This window comes from Pteropus alecto, unplaced genomic scaffold, assembly GCF_000325575.1.
Source record: "Pteropus alecto unplaced genomic scaffold, ASM32557v1 scaffold43, whole genome shotgun sequence".
NCBI lineage: Eukaryota > Metazoa > Chordata > Mammalia > Chiroptera > Pteropodidae > Pteropus > Pteropus alecto.
The window spans coordinates 4,124,803-4,137,105 of record NW_006435764.1 but is presented as its reverse complement, the minus strand read 5'-3'; the positions used below and the strand labels follow the sequence as shown (position 1 = coordinate 4,137,105).

At 61.1% G+C, this 12,303-nt stretch overlaps 2 protein-coding genes across 9 annotated transcripts in view; one reads left to right on the top strand and one right to left on the bottom strand.

The window, feature by feature from the left end:
• The window catches only part of NDUFV1 (NADH:ubiquinone oxidoreductase core subunit V1), a 5,764-nt gene extending 1,452 nt beyond the window's left edge, over nt 1–4,312 (top strand). Inside the window, exons 3-10 of one of the 2 annotated variants that reach the window (XR_003046090.1) lie at nt 1–102; nt 1,129–1,312; nt 2,134–2,323; nt 2,732–2,944; nt 3,125–3,291; nt 3,606–3,687; nt 3,862–4,050; nt 4,149–4,309. The exon at nt 1–102 is cut by the window's left edge and continues 60 nt beyond it. Coding sequence is in view for 1 of the 2 variants with exons in the window: in XM_006911012.3 (XP_006911074.1) it covers nt 1–102; nt 1,129–1,312; nt 2,134–2,323; nt 2,732–2,944; nt 3,125–3,291; nt 3,606–3,687; nt 3,905–4,050; nt 4,149–4,235 (1,171 nt within the window). In the remaining variant the exon portion in view is untranslated. Of the gene's footprint in view, nt 103–1,128; nt 1,313–2,133; nt 2,324–2,731; nt 2,945–3,124; nt 3,292–3,605; nt 3,688–3,861; nt 4,051–4,148 lie in introns of both variants that reach the window. The other variant, XM_006911012.3, reaches the window with a different exon arrangement.
• A 337-nt stretch (nt 4,313–4,649) lies between these two features.
• LOC102888573 (double C2-like domain-containing protein gamma) lies at nt 4,650–12,202 on the bottom strand. 7 transcript variants are annotated; one of them, XM_006911011.3, is made up of 13 exons: nt 11,424–12,202; nt 10,767–10,844; nt 8,535–8,605; nt 8,049–8,428; nt 7,802–7,881; nt 7,654–7,725; nt 7,333–7,442; nt 7,117–7,252; nt 6,927–6,980; nt 5,498–5,652; nt 5,315–5,396; nt 5,031–5,127; nt 4,650–4,960 (listed from the first exon to the last, which is right to left on the bottom strand). In XM_006911011.3, exons 4-13 carry the CDS (start codon nt 8,296–8,298, stop codon nt 4,830–4,832), a joined length of 1,167 nt encoding a protein of 388 aa, XP_006911073.1. In that variant the 5' UTR covers nt 8,299–8,428; nt 8,535–8,605; nt 10,767–10,844; nt 11,424–12,202; the 3' UTR covers nt 4,650–4,829. The 7 variants fall into 7 exon arrangements, with proteins under 7 accessions (XP_006911073.1, XP_024902011.1, XP_024902010.1 ...); XM_025046247.1 differs by having other exon boundaries at nt 4,818–4,960; nt 5,031–5,111; XM_025046243.1 differs by having other exon boundaries at nt 4,650–5,127; nt 8,535–8,643.
• Nucleotides 12,203–12,303: the final 101 nt, after the last annotated feature.

The following is a 12,303-nucleotide window of genomic DNA, read 5'->3' as shown; positions in this document are numbered from 1 at the left end:
GATCCTGGGTGAGGTCAAGGCGTCGGGCTTGCGGGGCCGCGGAGGTGCTGGCTTCCCCACTGGCCTCAAGTGGAGCTTCATGAATAAGCCCTCAGATGGCAGGTGTGTGTAGGGAGGCAGAGATGGGGTTGCAGGAGGAACCTTGGGGGTGGCTGCGGCTTCCCCAGGCCTTTGGGTTGTTTCCTTGGAGTGAATAAAATGGGAAAATGTCACCGGAGCTTGAGTAGGTGGAACTCAGTTCTCTCTGGTCTTCCTCAGGGGAGACTTGAGGGGTAGCCGAATTAACACAAGGTTTCGACTCAGGCCGACTTAATTGATCAGTTCCTAGCTCTGCCTTCTAATCATATAGCTTTGGGCCATCTCCTGGCCTTTCCCTCCCCCGCCTTAGTTCTCCCCCATACCACCGCTTCCTCCCCTGACCCATGGATGTTGCCGTCTCCCCTTAAGAACTGGATCTCTGAAGGCGGGGCGTCTCCTTCCACGTGCTCGCGGTGTGCACCCGGGCCCCGGGCATCCCGGCACACTCGGGGGGGCCCAGCACACCTGAGGAGCTTGGCGCACCCGGGGTGTGGTCCGTGGCTCCACCTGGGGCACGAACCGAGAACCTTCCGTGTGTAAAGCAGACGTTCTGACCGCTACACTACGGAGCCACCCCGATCCTGGCCTTTTTGAACCTCGTGTTTTGTTTTTTTTTGTAAATGGGTTTTGCGTAGGGATTGGAGAGGTAATGTGTAACAGCTTTTGGCCTGTGCGTTGGTCAGCAGATAGAAAGCAAAGGATAAACGCCGGCCACCTTACCTCCTTTGGCCCCACAGATACAGTGGAGGTTCAGGAAGGTGCTCTGTGACCAGAGCAGAATGTAGGCTCTCGAGAAAGCACAGGGAGAGACATTTGGACTGAGCAGAACAAAGACCTTTCCTGTGCTCATAGCCACCCAAAGGTAGAATAGGCAGTGAGCTCCCTGTCATTGGTGGTGAACAATCAGAGCTCCTGGGAACATGTTGGGAGGGCAGAGAGGGATTGGCTGCCAGAGGAGACATCTTTGAGGCTTTCCTGGGTGGGTGGAATTGGGGTTGAAAGCCCAGCCATGGTGGCCCAGTAGCGTAACTGACCTGCTGGCCCCAACAGGCCCAAGTACCTGGTGGTGAACGCCGATGAGGGGGAGCCTGGCACCTGCAAGGACCGAGAGATCATGCGCCACGACCCCCACAAGCTGGTGGAAGGCTGCCTAGTCGGGGGCCGGGCCATGGGTGCCCGTGCTGCCTACATCTATATCCGTGGGGAATTCTACAACGAGGCCTCCAATCTGCAGGTGGGCCGGGGGAGGGACACCCACAGAGGAGGAGGTGCTAGGTGTGCACTCACATGCCCACTTACCTGGCATAGTTCTTAGATTTTAGTGCTTGATCTGTCCAAGGTCACACCAGGAGAGCGGTGGTCACTCCTGCATGCATCATGAATGGGACATGACCCCAAAGCCTCCTTTTCTGGGCTTTTCCTCTAGAGCCTCAACTTGGGAGGCCTTCCAGGGCTCCTGGACTCCTAGGGTGCCGGGGGGGCTAGGGAACTCGCATGAGGGTTTATTTCCTGCGGAAGAGTCCGGGGGTCATTTCAGTAATTCTCAGCTTGGTGATGCCCGTAGTGATTGGTCCAGGGCCAGAGTCACACCTTTCTAATAGGCGCCTACACAGCACAGGTTTACGGGACCAGCCCCTGCAACAGTGCGTGGCACATAGTAGCGTTGTGCACAAGAGCTACAGTTACATATTTTTAAATAAACCGGTAGGGTCTCTTCCTCTATTGTAGGAGCGGTACTTACTCATTATAAAAATAGGAAGCCACACACACACAAGAGAAAAACCTCCCAGACTCACTACCTAGAGAAACTGCTCGCTAAATTTGTATTTCCTAAAATCTTTTTTTTTAAATGCATATAGTTGGAGGATTTTTAAGTGTTATTGCAATAGCATGCACACTGTCGAAGTCCCCACCCCCTCAGAGTGTCCTCCACTTGTGTCCAAAGGGAACTTTCACCCTGGATTTGGCGATGGACTCACGGGGCCTGTACCCCCAACCCCATACACAGTGTTCCCGGGCTCCTGGGGACAGTGCCCTTACACCTCTGTCCCACAGGTGGCCATCCGAGAGGCCTACGAGGCTGGTCTGATTGGCAAGAACGCCTGTGGCTCCGGCTACGATTTCGATGTGTTCGTGTTGCGGGGGGCTGGGGCCTACATCTGCGGGGAGGAGACGGCGCTCATCGAGTCCATCGAGGGCAAGCAGGGCAAGCCCCGCCTGAAGCCGCCCTTCCCCGCCGACGTGGGTGAGCCCCGGCCCCCGCCCGGGCCTTGTCCTATGGAGTCCGGGATCTGGCTGCAGGTCCCCACTGGTTGTTCCTAGGGAGTTTCCGAGTTCCTGCTGCACTGGGCGCCGGACAGAGTAGGGGTGAAGCGACATAGACACTCCACCAGTGCCAGCTGCCTCATCCTGCCTCAGGCCCCACGTGAGGCACCCAAGTCCCTTCCAGCCCTCCAGGAGTGAAGGACAGGGTGGTAAACGAGGCGATGCAGCTCCCGCTGGAGTCTGGAGTCCAGTGGGGATGAGTGACAGAGGGGTGAACGCGGGGAGCTCCTTGCCACGAAAGCAGGTCTCTGGGACAGACCCCACTGCCAAGAAACCCAACCCGCCCCCACCCCTGGCAGCCACCAGTCTCTTGTCCCATTTCCCGCAGGAGTGTTTGGCTGCCCCACGACTGTGGCCAACGTGGAGACGGTGGCGGTGTCCCCCACCATCTGCCGCCGCGGAGGGGCCTGGTTTGCCAGCTTCGGCCGTGAGCGCAACTCAGGCACCAAACTGTTCAACATCTCCGGCCACGTCAACCACCCTTGCACCGTGGAGGAGGAGATGTCTGTGCCGCTGAAGGAACTGATTGAAAAGCATGCTGGTGAGGCCCGGGGCCATCGGTGGGGGACAGGACAGGGTGTCCATGAAGAGAGCCAGGGCTGGAAGGGCCTCAGGAGCCGGGGGTGGGGTCGGGGCTCACAGGTCCTGGGCTCAGGACTAGGCAGGTGTTCTGGCCCCAGTCCTGACCAGCCATCCTTTTGGGGACTGACGGGGGCCCCAGGGGGTGTCTCGGGTGGCTGGGACAACCTCCTCGCTGTGATCCCCGGCGGCTCGTCCACTCCGCTGATCCCCAAGTCCGTGTGTGAGACGGTGCTGATGGACTTCGACGCGCTGGTGCAGGCGCAGACAGGCCTGGGCACAGCCGCGGTGATCGTCATGGATCGCTCGGTAAGGGCTGGCGAACACGCCCCACCCGGTCCCTGCCTCACGCCAGCCTGCTTTGTACCCCTCCCCGGGCGTCTGAGAGCTCTTGCCAGCCCCGGGTCCTGGTTCCTGTAGCCTGATGTTCTGTGAGGTTGAAGGGAGGGGAGCAAGGCTGCTCCGGGGGCCGCCCGTGGAGTCTGGGCAGCCCAGGATGCCCGGGTCGGAGGGTGGGGGTGAGGGGGTGGCCAAACGGCATTGGATCAGGAGGGTCTGCTGCTGGGGGCTGAGGGCTGGGGCCCAGGCCTTGGGTGCCTGCTCACTGTCCCTCGTCTCTCCAGACAGACATTGTGAAAGCCATCGCCCGCCTCATCGAGTTTTACAAACACGAGAGCTGTGGCCAGTGCACCCCATGCCGTGAGGGTGAGCACCCCAGGTGGGGTGGGGGCTTTCTCTATGGCTCACCCTGGGCTGGGCGCATGACGGGTGGGCTCTGCACCCCAAGTAAACAGCTGCTGCCTCTTGGTCTACTGTGGCTTCTCTTAGTCCCCACCCACTGTGGCCTGCACCCATCAAGTGCCATCCCCCACGCCCCAGGTAGAGGAGACCATCACGCCCTCTCTTGCTGCTGTGGCTGCAGGTGTGGACTGGATGAACAAGGTGATGGCCCGCTTTGTGAGGGGGGACGCCCGGCCGGCTGAGATCGACTCTCTGTGGGAGATCAGCAAGCAGATAGAGGGCCACACCATTTGTGCCTTGGGTGACGGGGCCGCCTGGCCCGTACAGGTACTGTCCTGCTGGTGCACTAGGGTGGGGGGTGCCGAGAGCCCAGGGTATTGGGAGATTTTTAGACCTCAATTTATACAGTGCTCCCCGCCCCCCAGGGCCTGATCCGCCACTTCCGGCCGGAGCTTGAGGAGCGGATGCAGCGGTTCGCCCTGCAGCACCAGGCCAGGCAAGCCGCCTCCTGAGCCCACTGCCCCGGGCTGGCGTCCATCTGTCCGGAGGGCTGTACAATAAAGCGAGTGCTGCCCACTCTCCCGTTGCAGCTTCTTTGTGGCCTTGCTCTTCACCTTGCCACCTGTGGCCTATTACTCATGGAAGCCTATTTTTTAGACAGGCGGAGGCTTGGGAGGGGATAGGTCAGCTCAGAGTCATGTCATCAACCCACACCTTGGCCTCCTGTGGGTCCGTGAGTCTGTTCTGGGCCATCGTGAGCCCCCAGCCCTCAGTGCAGGAAGCAGGGGTGGGAAGTGGTGTCATGAGGGGAAAGCTGTGGCTTGGGGTCCACACCTGGCCCTCTGGAAGGTGGAGGCAAGGCGAGCAGGGCCCAGTCTGCCCTGTGAGGCGATGGGCAGAGAAAGAACAGGCTTGCCCCGGTCTGCTGTGGCAGAGGTTTATTCTTGCTTCCTGATTTGGCAGTGGGCACACTTGAAAGGCGGGAAGGAAACAGTTTGACCAGGGCATGAGGGGGTGAGGCAGCCCTCGGTCCTCCCAGCTCTGTGGGGACGTCTGTGGGTCAGTTTTGGGGAGAAGCGGTGAGCAGGGCACGGCCAGCGCCCCTGCTAGTCACTGAGCTGGAGGGGTACACCGTCCAGTGGGTGCCACAGCTCCAGCCGGCGGTCACTGCGGCCCAGGCATTCGCGCCAGTGCCGCTGGCGCTCCCCACTGGTCCGGGCACTCAGCTGTACCCCGCCTGGGTTGGGGATAGAGGTCAGGAGCTATGTGGGAGCCCACTGGACCCCCTGCCCTGCATTCCCACTCACCAATGAAGTCGTTGGCTGTGCCCAGGTCATAGTCCCATACAGACACCAGCAGTGTTTTCTGGGCCAGCTCCTCCCTCGGGCCTGCATAGAAGAATTCCTGCAGGGCAGGGGACAGGAAGGCAGGAGGAGGAGGAGGAGGCCTGGGGTCCTTTGCAGTTTCAGAAACAGGCTCAGGCAGGTGAGCGGCTCAGGCTAGCGGGGACCTGTGCTTTCTGACCGAGGCAGGACGCTGACCTCCCCCGCCCCAGAGCAGCCAGGATGGCATCGGCCTGGCCTTGGCCTACCTCATTGAACTCGGGGTTCAGGGTCTTCTTCCGAACACTGGTCTTGTATTTAGATTTCTTTCCCACATTTGGATGCAGGAAACTGGGGAGGATGGGGTCAGGTTACATGCGGCCTTGGAGAGGTGAGCCCCGTAGGGCTCTGAGGAACCCCCATACCCACCTGTTCACCGTGTTTACACTCACAGGCGGACGAAGGGGTCCGAGTAGCCATTGGCATCCATGGGGGCGAGGTGGGCGCAGCGCAGCACACCCACCAGCAGGCCACCCCGCTGAGAGCTGTAGCACAGTGACAGCAGGATGCGCCCACGTTCCTCCCCAGCCACCTCCGCCTCCACCTCCTGCAGGGTAGGCTGGGGTCAGCCCCTGTGTGGCCCGAAGCCTACCCACCCACCCAGTGTTGGCCAGGATGTGAGAACTCGAGCCGGCTGCAAAGAAATCGAGCCAGTGATTTAACTTCATGATTCGATTTCCTGAGACAGTCATTGACTTAGTGCTCTGGAAGGGAACTTAGAGGGTCAGCTGTGCCCTCGAGGGCAAGAAGGAGGGGGCTTGCTCAGGCAGTGTGACGTCACCGAGTGCCACAAACAGGCCAGGAGCTTCCTAAGTGAGTGCCCACTAAGTGCCCATCACTGCCCCTGCAGGGCTAGCCCAGTGTCCCTGAGACCACTCTGAGTGGCTGTTCTCTACCCAAGAACCTATGGGTCCTTCCAGCTACAGAACCCCCCCCTTTTCACCTCCCACCTCCTTGGGGACCAGATGCAGACTGTCCTTTGCCATACTTGGCCCCTGGTGCTTCTGAAAGGACTTGAAGAGGATGCCTGGGAAGAATGTTTTTCTGCCACACTTAATGTAGGATTCAATTTGCAGAAAGCTCAACTGTGCCCGCGTTCAGCTCTCAGTAAGGGAGTGCTCTGTGAGCACCTGCCGTGCACCATGGCACTGCCGTGTGTGGGGTCTGGGACCGGAAGTGGATGGCGCAGGGTGCCTGCTCCACATTGGCGAGACTTGCCCAGCCTTGGTTAGTTGGCAGCAGTAACTTGCGGCTCCACTAGCGGGCAGGACAGCAGCACCTGGCCCTTCAATGTGAGAGGGGCCTGGGCCAGCAGTGCCTCAGCCTTGCAGGTGGCCCACCCCTCCTGTGCAGAAGGGGTTCCGGCCTGATTGTTGGTCTCCTGTGGAGCCCCTTGCAGTCACCATCGCTGCCACCTGATAAGGGCCTGTCAGGAGTGGCACTAGCCCCAGGAGAGGCACCCACACTACCCCAGGGGCTCACCCAGCAGTTGGAACCATACCCTGTCCATTCTCTGCTGCCCTCAGGCCACAGACAAATCCCACCTCTGCCTCAAGGTGGCCTGGGTCTCTGCCCCCTTGCCTGTCCCCATGTCTCACGGCTCCTCTGGGCTGCCATGACACAGGTGTCCACCTCCCTACGCAGTCACTGGTCTGGCTATTCCCCAGGGTTCTTCTGAGCAGTGATGACAGTGACAAAGCCCATGAGAGAGATGGCCTCAGTTTCTCCAAGCCCACCTTGTCCCCTGCCTGATGCACTTCTGCCTGGGCCAGCCCAGTCTTTTCCGCCCCCAACCCCGTGCCGTCCTGCTGTCCTACCCACCTCCTCATACAGGGACATGCCGCGGGCTGTGTCCAGGCTCTTGGGCCTCTTGGTCTGAAAGAGCAGAGAGCCCAGTCACCTTGGCCGACACTCACTGCCCAGATTCCCCTCGCGGCCCTCCCCTCTCTAGCTTTCCCGGCATGAGCTTCCTCGCCCCTGAACCCCCACTCTGTGCGCCAGCCCCACTCACCAGCCTCCGCTTCTCCAGACACACGTTGAAGCTCCTGGCTCGGTTGGGTACCAGCCTCCTCAGGGGCACCCGCAGCTCCCCCAGGGGGGGTGCCCGCCGCCGTCTCCGCAGCCGCGGGTCCTCACACACACACAGTCTGGTGGCCACCCAAGTCAGACCTGGCCGTGTAAGCCCCTACCCCGCCCTGCTCCCTCACGGCCCACGCCCGGTCCTCACCGCAGGGTCTTACGCCCAGCGTCCTGGCGGGTGAAGCCATAATAGGTGAGCGTCTCTTCCCAGACAGGTCCCCTTGTGCCCCGAACTGTGTGTGTCCGCAGCTGGCTGGCCTAGGGGCCAGGCAGGGTGGGTCAGGGCCTCAGTCCTTAGGGCCCCACCCTGGCCCACCTCCCTGATGGGATCCCCGGTCGCATATTCCAGCAATGGGGAGCTGCGGGCCTGATGTCCAGGTCCTTGGAGGGAGGAGCAGGGCAGGACAGGTGGGTGACCAGGCTGGGTGTGGCCAAGGAGCAGCAGTAGTGGCCTGGGTCTCACCCTCACCTTGCTGGCCCCTGGCAGTAGGTTGGCTTTGACGTAGGTGTCCACAGAGCCTGAGGCCGGTGGCTTGAGGCCCTGGGAAGAGACAGTGGATGTGAGGCAGGCCTGTGGCTCAGACCCGTGGCCCAAGGACCCCCACCCACACCATTACCTTGGCACGATGAGCCGTGCAGTGCAGAGTGCTGTTGTCCGCGTCGAAAAGAAGCGTGAACTCAAGGGTGCCCAGGGCAGCTGAGGGCAGGTGGTAGACGGGGTCAGTTCCCACCCGAAACCTCCCCTGTGGCACCGTGCCTCCTGCCCTGCCCCTCTCATCTGAGGTCAGATGCCTTGGATGCCCCAGACCCCACCCTGGCTGGGCTGGGCCCGGAGTGTCCCCCTTGTCCACTGTCCCTACTCACTGCTGTCGTCTGAGTCTCCCTCTGGCTCTAGGTCCGGCTGCCGCTGGGGCGCAGGGTGGGTGGCAGGGGCCACTGCAGGGCGTGGGTCTGGGGTACGCAGGGCAGGCTCGGCGAACGGGTTGAAGTGCGGGAAGTAGTCGGAAATGAGGTGGATAGGCCGGATGGGGCCTGGGCTCACGTCGATGGCCATGTGCTCCTGCATGCTCACCCGCGGCGGCCGCCTCCTGCTGGCTGCTGCTGCGCCCGCCATGGGGGCTCAGACATGGGGCGGGAGTTCAGAGAAGGCCCCGCAGACTGGAGATGAGGGGGCTGCACCCAACGAGTTAGGGCAAGGAGGCATCACGGAGGGCACTGAGGGGCTCCTGGGTGGCAGCCGGGACCTGAGGACAGCGCATGGTGAAGGGGGGTGGGATGGGGGAGAAGAGGAGGCTCCGGCCTGGAGGGGGAACCTGGTGAGCAGGCAGGTGAGCCGGCCGGGCTACTTACTGCTCTGAGAGCTCCGCCTGGTTCGGTTCGCTGCTAGCTGTGCGCCTGGCTGTGCGCCTGACTGAGGTAACCTGTGAGAGCAAGAGTGTAACCAATGGCCTCCTGGTCCCTATGGGGGAGAAGGAAGAGGCGGGGCTCAGAACCCACCTCCAGGGCTCAGGAGGTGGCACCTCCCTGGCCTCAACCCCAAGGGTCCCTTTCCTTAGTGGGGGGGGGCCTCAGCCTCCCTCCTCCTCCCTCACGACCTGCACCCTACATGCTGTCAGAGTTATTTTTACCACCATCATGAGGCTCTGCTCCCTGGTGAGAAGGCTGGAGGGCCAGAGGTGACGCAAGGGGTGTGAAGGGCAATGAGAGGGGTGTGAGGGAGGAGGGCAGGAGGAGGGAGCCTAAGGGAAGGAGGAGGGGTGCAGGGCCCCCTTGGGAGGTGCGGAGTGGGTGCATGAGAAGGTGAGGTGGGAGGGATCGGGGAGAGGGGAGGCAGTGCCGGGCAAGAGGGCATCTGCAGTCTGGTCCCCTTGCAGCTCCAGCTTTTGAAAACGTGGGTCAGATGACTTCAACGCCTCTCTCCCCCTCTCCGGGCTTGGAATAAAATCCTAACCTATCACCGAGGCTGTCCCCTTGGTGCCTCAGGGGGTCCCCTGAGTGCACCAAGTTCCACGTTTATTCTTCTTGGTTTCCTTGAATGCCCCAAGCTTTGCGCATTGCTGCACCTGCCCAGAGTTCCCTCCCCTGCCCTTTGACCTAGCCCATTGCTGCTCACCTTTGGGTTCAGGGTCACCTTCCAACCTTCCCTCTTCCCAGTGGTCCTCTGGAGGCCACCCCTCCCCTACTCAGCTCAAGAGGTTCACCCTCTTCCCCAGGCTTGTGCCTCAGACCCTGCCAATCAAAGAATTCCAAATCCAGTTGGCCACATGACAAACTCGGGGAAGGCCATGTGACCCAAGGCAGGCCAGTACAGTGCAATTCTGGGTTAGACTAGCCGAGAAAGAGAAGCAGCGTTCCGCTGACGGAACGCGGGTGCCACGCGGTCCTGGAGCTGCTGGCCTCCTCACCTCTCCCCCCTGTGGTGTAGAGAATGCTCCCGAAGAACGAAGCCAACACAGTGGAAGCGGCCAGAGGAAGAGCCCCTGGATGCAGCCATGCCTGAAGCGAACCATCCCCGGAGTTTGTAATCTCCATTCCTCTTTTGGCAGTCAGCTAGGGGAGTTTTCTATCACTTGTCCTGGCTAATAACTCCCAGTCCACCATGTCAAGTTCCGACCTCCCACCCCTGAATTCTCTCATGAAGCCCTGGTCTATATAATTGCTGTATAATTCCACTATTATCTCAGATTGATTAATGTGCAATCGCACAATTATCTATGTGACCTGATCTAAGGTCTCCTTCAGAGTGAGTCCCAGCTGCCACCAGAAGCAGGACAGCATCTGGCTGATCTGCAGATGTGGCCCCAGCATGGCAGCTGGCCACGGTGGGCGCTTGGCAGTAATGTGCAGGGCTCCCCCCGATTCCTGCAGCCTGGCACATGGTCAGCCAGGCACGGAGGAGGGGACGGTGCAGCGGCTAGGAGTTTGCGCTAGAGTCAAAGAGGGCCTGGTTCAAATCCCTGCTTGGGGTGAACTTAGGCAAGGTATGTGTCCCCCCTGAGACCCAGTCTCACCAGCCAGGGACACTGTTGGCTGTCATGAGGGTGACATGAGAGAAATGATGCTGAGCACCTGGCACACAGTAAGGGCCCACTGCTGTGAGTGACCGTGTGACAGAGGTACCCTAACCGGAATACCAGCTGTCCTGTGGGGTGTGCCCAAGGTCAGGGCCCCAGTGCAGAAGATGCAGTCACTGCGGAGTTGGCAAAGACTCTTTATTCAGTCCTGGAGTGGAGCTGCCCAGGCTGGGGCTGCTTAGGGCCAGGTCTTTAGACTCTTGGCAGCCCAGACATGACCAGGCGGGGCTGGTAGGCACCAGGTGCTATCAGCTGCAGGGCAAACTCTGTGATGGCAGCTGTGAGCCCCCAGACACGGTGTGGCCCGTGAAGGAAGACAGGCAAAGTGTAGCGGTAGTGGCTGCCCTTGCGGAAGTGGGTATAGCCTTGGTTCTCCACCTGCAGCAGGTGGGCTAGGGACAGTGCAAACACCTCGTCCACCTGTGGGCAGGAGGCAGGGAGAGGGTGGGCAGAGGACCGACCATTGCAGCCTCCCCGCATTGGGACAGCCCAGGCCCTCAGCACTTACCTCCTCGGGGTTGGGCTTGAGGCTCTGGGGATCCAGTGGGCCCACACCAGCAAGCACCGGCGCTATGGTGGTCTTATTCTGGCACAGGAAGGCAGACAGTCAGGGGAGGCATGATCTTGGCAGGGCTTTGGGGCTGGGGAGGGGCAGCTGGGAGAAGGACCCCGCCTTGCCATCCAGAGGCCTTCAGCAGTCAAGGTCAGGTCCACTTGGCCCCCTGGGGGCTCACTGCGGCCAGGCGGGCTGGCTCGCCCACATTCAGGCCTCTGGGCCTTTTGCAGATTGTTCCCTGCAGTTGGGACAACCTTCTTTTTTACTACCCTACAATCTGCCACTTGTGATTCAGTCCCTTCTTTCCCGGTGAAGCCTTCCTCAACCTTCAGCCATCAAGCTGAGCAGAGCTGGTTCACCTTGGGGCTACTTCTATCCCAGATTTGAGTGTCACTATCCTCCATGGGAGGGGGATAAAAATACCCCTGGCCCCTCTCCAACTTGTCGTGTGGGGATGGAAGGCGACTGCCAAGCAGGTGACTGGTGCTCCACTGCATTGCATTCCATGCCTGCGAGTCCATGACCCTGCTCCTTGTGCCTGGGGTCCCGGCTCCTAGCCCAGTGAATGAGGTAAGGGCTGGCGATGGCCTCAGAGCCTGGTGGGCTCACCTGGTCATATACTGGCTGCAGGATACCCCACACATGGTCCTCAGGCACCACCAGGCCCAGCTCCTCGTGGGTCTCCCTCAGGGCCGTGTGCACCACGTCCTGGTCAGCAGGGTCACGCTTGCCGCCTGGGAAACTAAACAGGCATAGACAGCCTGGTTCTTGGGCTCTTGGGGCCATGGAGGGGCGGGGATGGCAGCTGTGGCAGAGGGCCAGTGGCCCACCTAAGCCTCTGCCCCTAGTTTGCGGCGAGGCCGGCAAGATCTCTCCAGGCTGTTTACCTCCCTGAGCAATGGGGATAAGGGAGAGAGGCTCTGGAGCTCAGACCTGTACATTCCATCTACGGTGGCTCCAGTGGCGCTGACAGGGACCCTAGGGTGTTCCCAATTCTCGCCGAGGGCGGGGCCAGGGCTGGAAGCCAGGAAGCGACGCCCCGCGCGCTACCTTTGCCGTGGGACCTGAATCTCGCCCTAGCCGTTGGGAGTGGGCAGGGTCCTGCCTTTTCAGAGAGTAGGACATAACTCAGAGAGAGGCGTCGCCGACCGGAGGTGATGCAGACGTGCTTAGAGGGTCCCGGCGTGGCGCCCGGGCAAGAGCACTCCCACGCTCCAGGAGGAGGGACGCGGGTCGCAGGCCCTGCCGTAGCCCGCCGGCCAACGGGCTCTTTGCAGACCCATTCCACAGAGGCGGGAACCGAAGTTCGGAGAGGCTGCGTGCCCGGCCCGCGGTACCAGCAGTCTCCAGGGTTCAGCGGCCTTCTCCTAAAAGGGAGACAAGTTCCCGGGCCTGTACCTGACGTCACCCTTGTGCCTCCCGGCCAGGCGGCTAGACCGCAGCGTGTAGAGCAGCGCCGGGACCCCGCGCACGGAGCACAGCGGCACGA

Excerpts from the sequence above, each read along its gene's own strand:
- LOC102888573 (XM_025046243.1), bottom strand. The coding sequence starts at position 8,298 with ATGGCGGGCGCAGCAGCAGCCAGCAGGAGGCGGCCGCCGCGGGTGAGC. Across the intron at positions 7,726-7,801 it reads GCACGGCTCATCGTGCCAAG|GGCCTCAAGCCACCGGCCTC; the intron begins GTAATGGTGTGG and ends GTCTCTTCCCAG. Across the intron at positions 5,397-5,497 it reads TCGGACCCCTTCGTCCGCCT|TTTCCTGCATCCAAATGTGG; the intron begins GTGAGTGTAAAC and ends CATCCTCCCCAG.